Raw genomic sequence first — 17,333 nt, 5'->3', positions numbered from 1 at the left:
TCCACCGGGTCCTGCTTTAGTGAGCTTGTTAGGCGAATGTCTCTTTTCTTTTTGGGGCTTTTATAACTGCAGGGCTCCGTGAGAAATATCTTAGCTAAAGATGTGCCTTAAGACACCCTGATGTTAGATCCGGGGAGGTGCCTTTTCTGAACATATTTTCCCCCTGGGCGTTGCTATTTTTAAGGCTCAGCAGAATGTTCAAAGGGAGTCTCAGAGCGGCGAGGAGCGAGGGGCCAATTCTCTCCGTGGAGGAATGGAAACTCTTGCTCCTTGTTTATTTCAACTGGAGTCCAGCCTTCAGGCTGACTGGCTACCTCCCTTCCTCTGAGTTTCCCAGCAGGGAAATGGATTAGCATTTCTAAAGAATCACCCCTTCAGCTTGACCACTCAGAAACCTGAGAAATGAGGGTGCGCAGCTGTGGGGTGCGGGCTGGACGGAGCAGGGAGGGAAGAGCCTGCTTTGCTCTGTGCTCACACGACTCCCGGTTTCTGTAAGGCCTTCAGTGGAATTTTCCATGATCTCAAAAATGAGATAAAAGCTCTGAAATTTGCTCCTTTTAAACAAAGAGGGTTTGGAACTTCATTATCTTTTTTCCCCCCCTGCCTTTATGCCCAAGTACCTTCAGGTGGAAAGATAAACAATTTGAATTTGCACCTGGACGTTTCATCCGAAAGATGTCAAAGGGAGTGGGCTCTCTCTCTCTCTCTCTCTCTCTTCCTTATTGTTGTGCCAGCACAGCTGAGACAAAGATAATTGGTTTTACTAGAGATTGCACATTCAAGCCATTATTCAGGACGCCAGCAGGTGGAGGAGACCCTGCCCCCTCGGGCCTCTGTCACAAAGTGAATCCTGCCCACAGGCCAGCTATTGTAAGACAGGAAAGAGCTTAGGGATTGTCGATAGAGGCTGGGACGAGGCCGCCAGGCGTGGGCTTCTCAATCAGATGGGTTCAGCTCTGGTCCTGATGAGTTGTGCCTCTCAGCACATAAAACCCTACTTAATCCCTGAGCCTCAATCTCCTCATCTGTGAAATGGGGTTAATGTCAACCTCGTTCACACACATCATCAGTATTAGATCGAACAGCACGAGTTCGGCTTTTGTGTTTCTGGGTCCTAAAGTGGTGCCTTTTCGCTATATAGATGGGCCTTTGGAAATGAAATTTTTTGTCTTTTCTCAAATATTCTTTGATCCCGGTGGGTCAAATTTGGCCCCAAGGTTTGGCTTTGGGAGGCACTGTGGGTTTTTAAAATGAATTAAAAATTTCAATTGAAGGTGGATGACTTGGGCAGATGGGACATCCCAGAGGTGGGGGGTGGTTGCCTACAGACCCCGCCATCCCTTAGGGTCTCTTGCTGGTGTCATTTACAAACAGGTGGCCCTCAGCTGTCTGGGAGTCAGAACTCTGGTCAACACTTCTTCCCATTAAGGCTGATCACCATTTAGTTGTCCATCCTCTAAGTGACTCAGAGGGCCAGGGGGTCACATTCTATAATGAAGCTACAACCTGAGTGCCCAGGTCCTGAGGAAACCCAGAAAGGCCACTGGAATACCAGAGCGAGCACCCCACTCCATTTTCCAGGGGTCTTGGGAAGTCAATGATTCCATGGTTTCCAATTCCTAAGGCAAGAGGGGAAACTGAGGCAGAAGAGTAGCAAAATGATTTGCTTAATGCTGAAGATAATTCAGGTGTCTTCCAGATGCCCAGGGCTGCCTCCTATCTGCTGGCTATAAGCCCACCAGGGTCCCTGCCCCCACAGATAGACCAGGTGGAAGAGCACACCCACCTACGCTCTCAGGCTAGGTCTGAGACCTAGATCAGGCTAGGTCCCTGTGGCAGATCTGTGGCGTCTCCATGTGCTCACCTGCAGCCTGGGGCTGCCGTGTGGCAGGTGAGTTCCCAGCACCTGGCCGGCACCCAGTCAAAGGCGGAATACAAGGTGCAGGACTTCAGCTAGATGGGAAGTGCACTGGCTCACTGAGCAGTCTCTTAATAGACCAACCCAAATCTCTGGGGTTTGGGACTATACTCAGACCCAGTATCTCAGGTACATGAGTTGACCTTGACCTCTTGTCCTTGCTGACCTTGGTGCCTGGTCCTGGAGGTGGTGACATTAACCAGATGGCACAACCTCCCAGCCTCTTTCTTTCAAAGCCACCTGGCCTTTTCTGAGCTCCTTTCGGCTGGTTTTGCTCTTACAGAAGGTAAGAAGGTAATAGCTCTGCTTGGGGGGCTGTGATGGATTTCTGGCAGGGCAGTGGCTCTTAGGAGAAGGGGTTCACGAGGTGCCTTGTGATCTGACCTCAGTTCACCCCTTGCCGGTCAACTGCTGCCCTCTCTGCTGTGGCCAAACTGAGCTATTGACTGGTCTGCAAATGGGCCATCCTCCCTTCATGCCAGGTCTTTATCAGCACAGTTACCATTGCCAGGAACCCTCTTCCTCTGAACTCCCTCCAGCTCCAGCACTAGCTCCCACCTCCCAAGCCATGGACGTAGGACTTTTCGCCTGGCCCGAGTTCAATCTGTTACCTTCATCCCAATGAGTCCTCTAGGGACTGCCCCTCTATACACTGAACCCATGAGGTTGGTTGGGGTGAACACCATGACTTTTCCTGGACAGTAAGTCAGGCCTGGACAGTATGCCAATAAAAATCAGCCCTGAGATGTTTGTTGGCTTTTCAACAAACTGTCTTTCTGCTGGGGTTGCTTAGGTAAAGCTGCTGGTGGCCATCTTTGCTTCCATTCTGGGAAAGTTTGCCTGGGAGTGAAGCCAAGCCAGGGGATTGGAGCGCTGGGGAGAGATGGATGGTGCATAAGACTTTTGAGTCCCTGGATCCAGCCATGCCTGAAGGTTTTAGTTCCATCTATCAATAAATACCTCTTTTTGCTTGAATCACTTTGAGTTGGGTTTCTTTCACTTGCGGCCACAAGAGACCTCGCTGGTTCACACAATTTCCTCTGATTTGCTCCTGTCCCTTCCCGCCTAATTCTGAAGCTACACGGCACCTCGCGCATCTTCATGTCCCCATCACTTCACGCAGGGAAAGGGACGGAGCCATCACTCAGCTTTCTCACAGGGCTGCTGCCTTCAGTCCCTCAGCAGCACCCAGGTGCCCCCAGGTTTTCAGAAAGACTCACCTCCGTCTTATTCCGAGAGAGCACACTGGAGTCAATTGGGCCCAGGGACAGGTTTGGCAAGACAAGGTTGAGAACTTTCGCAGCGAAGACCTAGCAGGGAGGGGAAAACAAAGGGTGTGAGTTCGGTGGCATCCATGCCCAGCTCTGCCCACAGGACAGTTTACAATAAATTAAGGAAAGTGACACCCGAGCTGAACATCAGCCAGGTCCGCTTCCCCAGGCTGAACACCCCGGGACTCTGCCTGCTCTGATTCAGACAACCTCCAGTTAGTCTGGCTCAGATCTGTGCCGTGGGGGGAGCCGGGCGGGAGGTGGGCCGCCGCAGCTGACGGCAGGAATGCCATATCTATTTTTTGCCTGTTCCGGATCATGTGTGGCCGCCCTCCCCACAGTCACTCATCGGTTGTGGTTCAGAATTCTTTGCGGGAGCTGCCTAGCTGAGGTCTTAGGCACGAGTCACTTCTGTGAGGTTCCTAAAAATACACAGCAGGAGCAGAACCACCCAGATCACCTGTGAAGCGGGATAGCTCGGAAGATCCCAGAGAAGCCTGCTCTGATAGGGAAGAATCTGTGGATGGCCTTGGTTTGTCTCAGAGGGAGACAGAAATCGTCACCAGCTTGATCAGGAGATGCATGGCAGAAGGAAAGAGACCTGATTTGATCCCCGGCTGTGCTGACTTGCACACTTGGATGCGAGATCAGAGCATCACGGAGCCCCCATTCCCTTAGCTGTCAGTGGGGACCTTGGCGTTCCCCCAGAGGACCACCGTGTGATAAAGCACCTGGCACACAGTAGGTGCTTAATCCGTGCTCCTTAAACTTGAGCCCAATGCAGGGATGAGCTGCGCCTCCCCACCCATCTCTCCTGCAGGATCTGGTGTTTACCCAGGAAGAGTGTGAGCCTGGATCTCACACTTCTCCCCGCAGAGGGGGGCTGTTCGCGTTTCTGCACTGGGCACAGACACTCAGGGGGGAGAGATGCTATTTCACAAGTGAGCTGTGACTTGCTGAAATTAGAATCGCAGGGAAGGTGGCGAGCAGTGAGTTCTCAGTCTTTGTGGAAGGTGCATATCATGGAGCCAAGAGGTGATGTCCCCTTGGTACCCTCAGCGGGGGTGAGGGCACTCACATCAACTGAAGGACAATCTTTGCTGTGTCGCATACAGCCGTAGATGCCCAGACTTTTAATCTTGATACAGATGCCATGAGGGTTCATCTTTATTGCACAAGGAAATAGGCTCAGCCGTGTACCACACAGCCAGCTGGGATGGGGACAACGGTCTGGGCGACACTGTGCTTTTCCCTTACACCACTGGCCTTGGTTATTCTCTCTCCATATGAGCGTTAAGTGGGGGCCTGAATCTCCTGGGGGTGACCACACACAGCTGCCATTGGGGCTCTCTGTGGAATCACGTGCTGGACCCCGCTACCTGTTTGACACTCAGAGCTATAAAACATCCTGTGTCCTCGGGCTGTATGAGCTGGATGTCCTCTCACATGGCTAGGAATCAGGCAGAGAAGAAAAAAGGGCTTTGTTCACAGGTGCAAAGGTGCTCACAGGTGCACACAGGTGCACCCAGCCACTCTGAGGTCCACAGGGTCAAGTCTGCATGCTTCAGGAAAAGATGGGAGCTCCCTGCCTTGAAGACCAGCCTCACTCCCAGCCCCCCACGCCTGGGGTCCAAGCCAGCGATCCCCAAGCATGTCAACTCACTGCTGTCAACACACCAGGTGCCACGAAGCACCCTGAGCTGACGTGTGAGAGTCTAGTGGAGAAATAGAAGAGAATCCAACTGGGAGCACTGGGGAAGGGCCTGGACTTGGCCATACAGTGTGCAGCCTCATGGGATGGACAGAACCTGTGGGGCAGGGCTCAAGTGTCAAGGCAGGGTCGTGAAGCAGCCCCACAGACAAGCACATGACCGGGATGGCTTGGAGTCTGGAGAGCTCTCCCAAAGGAAAGGGTTAGGGTGTTTCCAAATGTCTATGAACTCCAGAAATTGGAGGCTCCTCTGGGAACCTAAATTCAGGAGTTGGGATGTATGCTTTTAAAGGTTAAAGGAAAAGTTTAAATAAAGAGCAAATACAGCAAATGAGTGTGTGGTCAGGGAGGGAGGCAAGGTGCTGTGCCCTCTGGTCCCTACTGGGGTCCAACTGCTTCAGGAGGGTGGAGGACTCCGTGGGACTTCTTCCCTCCAGTAGGACTGGCCCAAGGGCGACACTATTGGGGAAGGACTTAATGTGCAGCCCAAAGCTTGAGCAACTGTCATCTGGACATCTTGCCGTCCTTGGTGACCCTCACCATGGCTCCTTGAGTGGGCCTGAGGGCTGATGGTTGACGGTGTGCGGCCCTGCCATGCTTTGGAATCAAAGGCCCGTGTGCCTGTCTGGTCTGGCCCAGACAGGACAAGGACACCGCTGTCTTCCCACCCTTCAGTTTCCCACCCATTTCCCGTTTAGATGGCAGACAGCCAGGGAAAGGCCTGGGGGCATACCAGCTCCACAGCCAAGCCACCCTCCAGCAAAGTGAAGGAGGGAGTCCACACAGCCTCCGTGCCCGCACTCTTAAGACCACCACCAGATTTCTTGTTCACTAACAATTTATGTTTTGTGACCGTCACCCGATTCCGCATGGACCTGGGCACACAAGGGCCGGCCCAGGGGTGAGGAGACAGACTTACCTTCATCTTCGAATCTATGCTCTTGCCACTGGTGCTTCTTAAACCAACATATTTATGCCCCAAAGTACCAAGACCCCCACTTCCAGGAGAAGATGTTGTGAGATTAGGTTTGACAAGGATCAGAAAAGGCAGCACAGTGGCTCAAACCATCCTTGCTCTGGATTCACAGGGCAGAGGGAGGGGACAAGAGGGCCAGGAAGGACTCTGCCTGCAGGACAGGATGACAGTCCTCTCTCCTAGAGAACACTTTTCTTTCTCTTAACAGAAGAGCTTTCTACAGCTAAAGGAAACTTTTAGGGAAAGAGTTTTGGAAGAAAACTAAAAGAAGAGGGCCATTTCTGGAGAAGTGTTTGCTTTGTACAAAATGAACAAAGCCGGGGTGCCTGGGGAGGCTCAGTCGGTTAAGTGGCTCGGGTCGTAATCCAGGCGTCCTGGGATTGAGCTCTGCATCCGGCTCCCTGCTCAGCGAGGAGCCTGCTTCTCCCTCTCCCTCTGCTCCGCCTTCTCCTCCCTCTCACCACACTCGTGCACGCGCGCTCTCTCTCTTTCTCTCTCAAATAAATGAAATCTTAAACAAATAAACAAAAATCCCAAAATGAACAATGGCAAGGTTTGGTCTCTGTGGAGGAAACTAACCAGTTATAGCCAGACCAGTTGGCTGCTATGCCTCCCTCTTCCAAGTACAGTGAGCCAAGTGTTGGGGAGACAGCTCCCTCCCACAGCTGCCAAAGGCCTTTCCCCCAAAGAATAAGTAGGAGGAGACCGCGTAAGGGTGCACAGGGCTCAGGAGGGGAGGTGGCAGGTGGCTGGACCTGCCTTCTTGAAGGTAGAGGCAAATCTTTTGATGACAATAATGCGGCTTAAAAAAAACAAAAAGAATTAGGTGCTTAGCCACTTCCCCACAAAAAAATCCAAGACGGTTGCAGTAGCAGGATGCTTGGAACAGGTGCGAAAGAAAACCCTTTTCCCTGCTATTCTTCTAGGGGTTGTTTATTTCATTGGCCTAGAGGTTGGTGGGGGAGGAAAGGGTGAGGCAGGGCTGAATGAATCGAGCAGGGGCAGTGGGTTGATTGTAGTAATGCAGAGAGCCAGAAGGGCTGAGAAGGGGGTATGAGGTGAGGAAGGGCCATGTAGTAAGGAAAGAGTAGGGATGGAAACAGCCTGACAGAGCCCACACCCTGAGGATCAATTTGGTTCAGGCTGCCGGGGTCGGTGCTGCTGCATCCCACCATGATCTCCTTAAGCCTCCACCATCGGTCTCCCTAAGCCTCTACCATCAGCTGGGAGAGGCCTCCATCACCTTTAAGGGAAGGCAAGAAAAGCCGGCAGAGGCCCCAGTGAGAAGTGCAGCTCACCCATAAGGAAGTTGGAATCAAACAGAATAAACTTCTCGTTCCCAGTTCGCTCACGCTCTTCGGATAATCCTGTAGGAGTGTGGAGAGAGCCTTGGATCCAGCTCCAAGGAGGAGTGACCCCAGACAGCCCCCACTGAGGTGAGATTCCCCCTTCAAATCATGACCCCTGCAGGCTCAGTCAGGTTTGTGCCACCCAGTGGTGCTGACTCAGCAGGGACCCCAGGTCTCATCACCGGAGGATAATTTCGGGGTAGACTTACAGCTAATGGGCCCCAAGTTGCCAGCCTCCCAGCCCCAGAAAGAGGAGACTGAGAGCCAGGCAAATTCTGATTCAAACTCTGGTTCTGAATCACCAAGAAGTCTGTGGTCCTCAGTTTCTTCATCTCTCACATGGGGATAATGAAACAAACCTCAAAGTGTTGCTGGGAAAGTTACCTGAGAACTGGTTTCCACAGAGTTCCTCCCTAATTGCCCTTCTGGCTTCTGTCCCCAGGAGAAACTCAACAAATTCTCCTGGTCTGACTGCAGAGAGAGCACCGCCAGTGTTTTTCAGAGTGACGGATTGCAACAAGCCTACCATCACAGCTAGAACCCTGAAAATTATTGCACCCCCCAAAAAGAATAACTCTTCCAGAAGTGAGGTCCACCTCCCGATGAGCCAGGGACCAGAGTGTGTCACTGGCCCTTGACATGCCCTTGGGCCATTCCTGGATGAAATGCTGAGCCCATCCCTTTAAATACTAGTGACTAGTGACAATAGAGGCGCAAATGCCTCTATTGATCCAAAAGGTTTTAATGGCTCCCTAAGATCATTTTGAAGCTTCTGCGGCTGACATGAGGGAGGAAATTATAATTGCGATCTTCTAAAGTGGCTCCGGCAAGCCAACTTGTGCAAAAGGGGGCCAGAAAGCTAGGCCTTCTGTGAGGATGCCTTCTGCAAGGGTCAGCCCAGAAACTCTCGGTGGGGGAGGAGCGCAGCCTTAGGCCAGTGGAGACTAGAAAGTGCCTTGTGCCTTTTCTGTGTGCTGAGCTGGGAAGGGGGGAGCAGCGGCTCACCGCTGTCTGCCCTGTGGCTGACCTACAGCAGGGGCTCCCCAAAGATGTGTTGGGGAGATGACTTGTTTCTTGAATGCCAGCGTCTAGAAATCTGAACCCCCAGCTATGACAGCTCGGGCACCTGTAGGACAGAAGTAAGACCCCCTATCCCCAGGCACATCCCAGCTGCCAGATTCATGGGCCCGTTCATGACTGTAGTTAAGTCCTGGTTCCCAGGTCTAACTTTACAGCACATGTGAAAGAGGGGCAATCCCCCCCACCCCACCCATTGCCTCCTGTTTCCCCTCCACTCCCAGCACTCAGATTGTTCCCAGGGCCTTCTAGAGCCTGGTGACTACAAACAGATGAGAAGGCGCTCCAGTTAAGGGCAGCTGACTGCTGGCAGGCATGCTTTGGGGTGAAAGGGAGTATCTTGCCTCACTCGCCGACCAGGGTTGGGGCACAAGCTGACCTTGAGCAAAACAATTGGCCCCATGTTCTTGTCTGTGAATTGGGAATGACTTTCTCTCCTTACTGGGTGGTGGCGGAAAGGAACCGATATAGGGCGGCTCATGCACTGAGGGCCTGGTTCATGGCGGCTCTCTCCTCTCTACTTGGCCAGGTGCCCTGATTGATAGGGAGTGGAAGCATCTGGAATTGGGTGGGCTGGCTCCTGTGTTCCTGACCCTGGATCCCCAGGGACAACCTCCAGGCAAGAGGCAAAGAAGATCATTTAGAAGATTACCAAAGAAGATCATTTAGAAGATTACCCTCTGTGCAGGCTGAGCTCCCCCACCCCACCAACAACCCCAGGCACTGCCCATGGGGATTTCAGCTGTTCCTCATCTGACCCACCTAGAAAAGTGAGTGGTTCTGCACCCCACCCCACGTTCCTGCATGCTATCCCTGGGGCTAGGCCAGGGCCGAGTCTCCTTCACACACACACCTAGCTGGGCAGCCCAGGGTTTCACCTCTGCTCCCTGGGAAGGACTCTAGCTCTGCACCGCCCCCGGTGTAGGACGTGGAGAGAATCCCCAGGAAACAGCCTCATAAGCAGCTGAGACTGGTTCTGATACACTGGATATTGTTTCCAAATTTCTCCTGTGGTCCCTTCCCTTGTACAATAACATTCTAAACACAGACAGTGTTTGGGGGCCAGACCCCTGTCCTCCTTGTCTGTCCTCCAGGCTAAACATACCCCAGCTTGTGGAAAAGGGAGTGTGGAGCTAAGACCAGCCGTATGCAGGTCTGGTGGGGTGTGTGTGGGCAGGGGTGTGGTCTGGCACGGGGATCCGGTGTTCCTACAATCCAGGGGGTAGGGACTGTCCTCTTCCACGTTCCTGTATGTACTCAAAGCTGCCCACTTCGATGATTTGGAGAATCTCTCCAGCAGGCGTTCGGTGCCATGAAACAAACCACCGCACAGTCCACTGGGAGGAGGGGCGCAGCCAGGACTTGACTTTGCCCTCTGTCTTGGCCACGGCAAGGCCCCCTCTTCGACCTCAGCCCTCTCAGGTGGTAGTGGTCTCTGGGAAGCCAGTCCTCTTGGAGGTCTGTAAGGGAGACCTTACCTATTCCAGGACCTAGCCTGAACTATTCCAGTTAATGCTGATGGGAATAAGTACTCCTGAATCCTGAAGGAGGCGCAAGTGGTATCATATGCTGAGTAAAACAACCAAACTAAAGCCGAACCCACAAAAATGAAGCCAGCAGAAAGAACAAAGCCTGCAGAAGTCACAGAGAGGGTATTCTCGTTTGTGTAAAACACAGCAACGAGTAGCACGTGTCTGTGCGTCCCAGTAGACGGAGACTCCAGCGGCCGGCCTCCACCGGGCAGAGACAGCCCCCTGTCTGTCCTCTCCTCAACTTTTAACGTTTGAACTCTGTGAAAGTGTTATTCTAACAATGTTTAAATTTTAAACAAAGGTTCTCCGAGACGCTTTCAGGAAGGTTGTCGCACTAGACTAGGTGTGTACAGGGTAATCCAGTCACCCTGGGGGCGGGTAGGCAGATGAATCAGGGACTCTGTCAGTCAAAACTGCCCAAGACCCAGGGGCAGCAACAGATTTCGTGGTGGGGAAGATGTGTCCTCAGGTCTGGGGGCAACAGGAAATCCAATTTGTCTTGGTTAATAAGAGGAGACCAGCACCCCCCAGGGACGGCTGGTTCCTGATTTGACAAGGTGATCTATTAGCACAGGGCTTGGAGAGGTCACACTGGTAGCCTTGCCTGGAAGTTCCACGTCTGCTAGAGACTCTGATGGGAAGCCTTGGGGCCCACCTCTGGGCCCTGCTGCCATGACCCCCTTGTGTATTTTATCTGGAAAGCCCCAAGGTCTCTGGCTTGTCTCTAAGGAAGAACATTCACGTCAGAAAATACCTATTTTCTTCTCTAGGGAAACATTCTAGAGGGAGAGTGGACAGCCCTGGATTCAGATCAATCAGGCAAGATGTGTGATCCTGGCAGGTCACTCGCCCTGCCCAAGCCTCAGTGTTCCCTTTCACAAAACAATGTCACAACCTCTCCCGGGGGCGATAAGGCAGAGGAAAGCAGGGCACATGCTGGGTGCTCACTGAACTGAGTACTCCTTCCTGAGTCAGAGCACATGGGTGCCGTGAGAACTCCCCACTCCACTGTGATCCTGGTCTTGCTCGTTCTACGTGGAAAAGAATCCTTGATGTGGGTGATTTGCCCTCGTGCTATATAGTTGATTACAGTCATGAGGGGAGCCATCCAGGAGGTCACACATCCTCTTGCACATGTCAGTGACCAGGAAATAGCCCATCTGGGCATTACCTATGGTTCTGGGAATGACCTTCATTTCTTTCCCTGGCAGAAACAGGGTGGCGTCCACCTGCACTGCTGTCTGCCTACACAGCACTGAAATTTACTAACGACAGTTGGTTCCAACAAGTCAGTGGTGATTTCCTTCCAATGGGACAACACTCAAAGACGCGAGACATCTCTATTCTTCGGTGGATTAAGTAAATCGCTGTTCTCTGGGTAAACTATCAGATAGTTCCAGGTTTCTCTCTGGCTCAGCCTGTCTCCATTTCTCTGTATGTAAAGGAAAGGCTCTCCACAGGACCTGCCCACCCATCTCTGGCCGTGGGCTGAAGGAAACACTTTGAAAACATTCTTACAAGCCTTTATTCCTGTCCTATGCTCCTCTACTTGGGTGCTCGGGAGGATACTGGAGGTATCAGTGCTACCGGGCAATTATTTAGAAGTCCTGCCGCCGTTTGACAGTGAGGCCAGAGAAAGGAGGGTAAGCCACCGGCGGATAGCTGCCAGTTCCCCATGGCCCCATGACCCCCACCTCACCCTCTGAGTCCTTTGAGAGTCCTGACAACTGGCTCAGAGGGCAGCCCCACTGGCACTGGCATAAGAGTAACCCTTCCATGGGGATGCACGGGGTTGGGATTCTCCAACTCTCATTCACTTATGCTCTCTCTTAAACCTCACGCCACTAAAGGATAGGTCCAGAACATTCACAGCCCACGTTCACGGCAAGCAGTCCTGAGACGCCATGCTCTCATCTCCCTTCTCTGAGACGAGAACCTGTTCCGCTCCTAGGCGGTTCAGTTGACCCCTGAACAATTTGAGGCTAGGGGCGCTGAGCCTCTGTCCAGCTGAAAACCAAACATAATGTTGACCCTCCCTGCCCCGCCCCCCGCCCCCAAAACCCAACTACTAATAGCCTCCTGTTGCCTGGAAACCTTACCCATTACATCAATAGGTGATTAGCACATATTTTGTATGGATTACATAGCATACGTTATATTCCTACGCTAAAGTAAACTGAAGAAATAATGTGATTAAGAAAATCATCAGGAAGGAAGAAAGAAAATCGTAAGGAAGAGAAAATATATTTACACCCCTATATGGTTTTTTTTTTCTTTTCTTATTAATTTCTTTTCAGTGTAACAGAATTCATTGTTTTTGCACCACACCCAGTGCTCCATGCCATATGTGCCCTCCATAACACCCACCACCTGGCTCCCCCTACCTCCCACCCCCCACCCCTTCAAAACCCTCAGATTGTTTTTCAGAGTCCATAGTCTCTCATGGTTCACCTCCCCTTCCAATTTCCCTCAACTCCCTTCTCCTCGCCATCTCCCTATGTCCTCCATGTTATTTGTTATGCTCTACAAATAAGTGAAACCATATGATAATTGCCTTTATCTGTTGAAAGACATCCATGCATGAGTAGACTCATGTAGTTCACACCTGTGTTGTTCAGAGATCAACTGAATGTTAGCTCGTGTACCATGTGCATGCACATCGCCCGGAGCCCTAGAACCAAGAGCATGTCCATGCATGCCACCACGTACCGGGACAACAAAATGATGGCTCAAACAGAGGGATGCATCCTTAGAGCAAAGGAAAAGGTGCTCCAGGCTGGAGGAGAGCTGCTGCTCAGCGGACCCCCCTACGTCACCACCACAGACTGCTGGCCGTTCCCCTCAGCATGTACTTTTAGCTCAAGCTGGCAAATAGTCAATGAAAATCAGCCCAGGCCCTCAACACAAACTGTTAACAAAGGTTATTTTGCTAGATTCCCAACATGTGTCACTTTTTCCCTCTTCAACTTTCACCAAGAAAACACACAAAAACAGGAAACTGTTCTTCTCTCATCGCTAAGGGAGAAAACACACCTGACTTCAGACATCACGGAACCCCCATGGAGACAAGGTTTGGTATTTGTCCAAACCTTCACACGGCAAAGGACGAGGTCCGAAAATGGACTCCGGCCCTTCCCCCCAGACTTTAGCCAGTGAAGGACGTGCCCATGGACGCCCAGGGACCCCCCAGCCCTGCAGGACTCGCCCAGAACCGGAAGTCTGTTTACCTTGAAAGTTGTCGCAGACTCAGGATTGGCCAGAACCAAGGGCGAAATAAGGACCATACCGGAGAAGTGGCTTGGCCTCTCCGCAGCCGTGAGAATGACGATGGCACCTCCCTGCAAAGCAAAACAGGCCAGGATGGGCACATGCCAGCTTCCGCCAGCACACATATTTCTAATAAACCACCATCAACACACTCCCCCGAAGCTGCAGGCCTGGCCCGGAGCCCCAGGTGGGGTGGGGGTGGGGGGCTTACCTTGGAGTAGACTACACCGAATGTTGGATAAACTGGATCTGCAATTATTTTATTACACACGTTTTTTTTCCCCCTCAGGGTTTTCCAAGAGCAAACATTTCAGAGAGATATAAATAAGGTTCCTGCTTGTGGGCCGCCAGTTAAACAACACATTCCTACTTCGTTTCCAGCCAAAAGCTGGCAGACCCCCAATGCATTCATGCCGTTAGCCTTAATATGAGATTTTTGTTTTGGTAATTGGATTATAAGAAGAGATGGCTATACTTTTTTTTTTTTTTTTCCTTCTTGGTTCGGTCAAGGTCCCAGAAATTTTGGTTCCAAGAAAAATACTTAGTGAGCATGAACAGTGCTGGAAGCATGAGGCTTTGGTTGTGGGCCTGAGGATGAGGGTAGGTGGGACCACAAAGGCGGATAGAGGCCGGGCAGGTAAGAGACGTGCAGGAAGCAAGACCGGCTGTGATAAAGGGGGCGGAAGCCCGGCCCCAAAGGGAAAAGTCCCCCGCCGCCCCCCACCTTCACATATCATCAGTTCAAAATTCTCTGCCAGCCAACCTGTCAGGATGCCCAGGGGGAGACGTGCTGCCCATTTGCAGGCTGTGGACTTAAAGATTATACTTGGTGGATTCTTAGGGGATTAGATACATTTAAAAGGTGGAAAGGATTCTGAATGGCGTTTAAGGACTTGTTTCCCTGGGGAGACCGTGTCCCAAGTTCCCATTCGTACTGTACAGGCTGGAGCAAGCATCCAGGGTTTGGGCACTTTCCCTGGGCTTCTCACTGATGGAAGAGCCATCCCTGCTCTGAGAAATGGCTCTGCAGGGAGAGGCGCCCTTGGGAGTCTCACCGTGAAATGGCACTGAGGGGCCAACAGAGCCTGAAAAGAAAAGATTGGTTTCCAAAGAGGCCCTGCAGCAGAGGTCCTCAGAAAGGATGGGCAGGCAGCCTCCTGGCATCTTGGGTCTCAATGAGAAGCTCCCTCTTGGGCTGTCTCCAGGACGCTGAACCTGGCTTATCCCGAGTGCGAAAATGCCCGGGAGCTCCAAGTACAGGGCACGCAGAGAGGGGGCGTGCCAGCCAGGCAGAGAGCAGGTGGGGTGGGGAGCACCTTGTCTTCATCACGGGGGTCTCACCCCTCCCACCCACAGCGAGGCTGGGGACCAGGCTTGATTCGGGCGGGGTCTTCTGTGGTCTGCTTACCATGGAGTGGCCCAGAAGGAAGACAGGAAGCCCTGGGTAGTCTTTCTGCATGATATCCACGTGCTGTAACACATCCCTGATGAAAACGTGGAAGTCGGACACTACCATCCTCTCCCCTTCGCTCTGTCCGTGGCCAACTGGAAGGGAACGGGAGAATCACAGTTACCAGGAGGCTGTGGGCCACCTGAGCCCAGTGACCTCTTGACCAAGGACCCAAATGTATCATCCCGTGGAATCCTCTCTTTCCAACCACTCTCCCACATGGGAGTTCTCTCCCCGTTTTACAGCTTCAGAAGTCAAAGCACAGACTGGTTAAGGAACTTTCCCAAGATCCTACAGCCTGGAAGTGAGATAAGGAAGGACAGAAACATTGCAAAGCCTGTCCACGCAGCCAGGATGCTTTCCTTGTGGCTGTTTCCAAGGAAGGAAGAACAGACAGGTGCACAGAGTCTCAACAGGGTCTGATTTTCTACCAAGTGGCCGGGAGTGAAATTGATGGGGCTCAGAATTTTCTGGGGTCTTCCCAGCTCCTTGGTCCTCACAGTTGTGTTTCAACATTAGACTTTCACCGGGTCAAAGTGTTGCATCTTGTCACCTCACTCACAGCTTTCAGCGATGACAATCTGACAAACACACAATGAGATAAAACAGCCCGGGGTGTTTGCCAGGAGCCTCCACGAAGCCACGCTAAAACTAGGTCACAGTGTATTCCTCCTGGACTTTATCATCTGTCGCGTTTCTGCGCTGTTCGTTTCCCCTGGTTCTTTTCTTAGGGCCTCTCCACGTTTTCCCTCTGAAGGACATCAGTCGCTATAGAAACAGCGTGCTAGCGGCTGCGGCTTCCTTATTCAGGCTGCAAGCCCCTCACGAGACTGTTTGAAAATCACAAAAAGAAAGAGATCCCAAAGAACAGGGGCCACGCAGCCAGGGTATCTGCCCAAACTCTTCCTGCCATCTCTGCGGGGACAAGCTGTCACGGGAGTAACGATGGCAACACTCATTTCACAGATAGAAAGGGGAAGGACTTACTGCTTAGAACTGATAGGCTGCCCGCACCTCAAATTCAGGACCCACCTCGCTGGGCAGGGGACAAGCTCCTGTGCCCTGCTGTCCACCACGCACAACACGCCCCAGCCCTGCCACCTTCCTGACCATCGCGTGGTGCCGGAAGCCCACCAGCAGTCGCTGTCTCAATAGCACCCTCTGCTCCCTCGCCCCCGGAGGGTTTCTTCCCTCCTTAAATTGATTATTATTTTTTTATTGTGGCAAAATACAGATACCATGCAATTTACCATCTCAACTATTTTTTGGTGTACAGTTGGTTCAGTGGGCTTGAGTACATTCACCAGGTTGTGCTGCTGTCACCACCATCCACGTCCAGAACGTCCCTGAATTGAAGCTCCATACTCCTTATCAGGGTCTGAATTGTGTCCCCCGCCACCCCTAAACTCTTATGTTGAAGTCCTAGACCCCTGTGGCTCATAATGGGACTGCCTTTGGAGACAGGTTCAAAGAGGCGACTTAATTAAAATGAGGCCGTTCTGGTGGGTCTTAACCCTATCTGACCCCTGTTCTTATAGGCAGAGGAGATTAGGACACAGAGACGTCAAGGGCATGTGCACAGTGGAAAGACCATGGGAGGACACAGCTAGAAATGGCCACCTGCAGGCCAAGGAGAAAGGCCTTGGAAGAAACTAGCCCTGCAATACCTCAGTCTTGGGCTTCGAGCCTCCGGGTGTGCGAGTAAATAAATGTCTGTTGTTTAAGATGTCCCGTCTACGGCGCTTTGTCATGGCATCTGGAGAGGACTGATAACACCCATTCCACGTTAATTCCCCATCCTCCCTCCCCCGTCCTTAGAATATACTTCAGTAATGATATGCCAGAGTCTTGTCTTTAAAGTTCAAGTTATTGCAAATATGTCCTAATTATTTCCTCCGTGGGCTTGTGTTCCTAATTTGATATACAATGATGTTTGTTAATTTCAGAATAAATTTGTTTCCACCTATAAGTTTTGCTTTTCAATTTAATTTTCTTTCCTGAATAGATACACACTGACCTGGTACAACGATTAGAAATTTATAAGAAGGTTCACTCAGTGAAGTCTTACTTCTATGCCTATCTACTCCACCTCTCCTCTCTTGTTCCCTATGATTAACCATTTTAGTTAATTTCCGGATTTTTCTCGAAGCATTTCTTTTTTGCAAAAATATGTTGCCATGCGTGGTAGGTACCCCTTGGTGTGAGTAAAGGGAAGTTTCTGCAAGCAGTCTCTCGTCGGAAACTATCTGTGTGCTAGCCGATCTCTGCTTTCTTTAACAGCAGGCTGTAATAAATTGCCTGGGGGTATTCTAATTCACCTTGGTGAAGGGGCATCTTTGGGGTGTATGTCTAGACATGAGGTTGCTCGGTTGAAAGGTACATGCCTGTGTCACTTTGGCAGTTTCTGCCAAATTCCCCTCATGTGGGATATCCGGTCTTGACTCAAACCCCCCGGCATGGGAAAAGACTCATTCCCTCAGCCAACAAAGCATGTCCACTGGCATTTGGGTTTTTACCCATAAGATAGGGGAGAACGTGTAGTTTGAACATCTTCTCATTCTTCAAGAGCCAGCTGTATTTCTTTTGTGGTGAACTGAGAATTCATGTCTTTGCTTATTTTTTTCTGTCTCGCATTTTGTCTTGATATTGAAGAGCTTCTTCTCTACGAGTTGGTCTTTTGTCCTTTTACTTTGTTTATGTTGTGTTTAGCTGTGCGGATGATTCTTATTTTTAAATGGCCAAATAATAAGTCCTTTCTTCTAATGGCTTCTGAACTTTGATT

At 51.3% G+C, this 17,333-nt stretch overlaps 1 protein-coding gene across 3 annotated transcripts in view; it reads right to left on the bottom strand.

Moving 5' to 3' along the window:
• MGLL (monoglyceride lipase) overlaps window positions 1-17,333 on the bottom strand; it is a 225,506-nt gene that overhangs the window by 15,357 nt on the left and 192,816 nt on the right. For all 3 annotated transcript variants that reach the window (XM_032337903.1, XM_032337955.1, XM_032337933.1), the window contains exons 4-6: window positions 14,510-14,646; window positions 13,062-13,172; window positions 3,139-3,228 (exon numbers count right to left, since the gene is read on the bottom strand). In XM_032337903.1, coding sequence (XP_032193794.1) covers window positions 3,139-3,228; window positions 13,062-13,172; window positions 14,510-14,646 — 338 coding nt within the window. The remainder of the gene's footprint in view (window positions 1-3,138; window positions 3,229-13,061; window positions 13,173-14,509; window positions 14,647-17,333) is intronic.

Source organism: Mustela erminea, chromosome 1, assembly GCF_009829155.1.
Source record: "Mustela erminea isolate mMusErm1 chromosome 1, mMusErm1.Pri, whole genome shotgun sequence".
Taxonomy (NCBI): Eukaryota; Metazoa; Chordata; class Mammalia; order Carnivora; family Mustelidae; genus Mustela; species Mustela erminea.
This window is presented reverse-complemented; position numbering and strand designations above follow the sequence as displayed.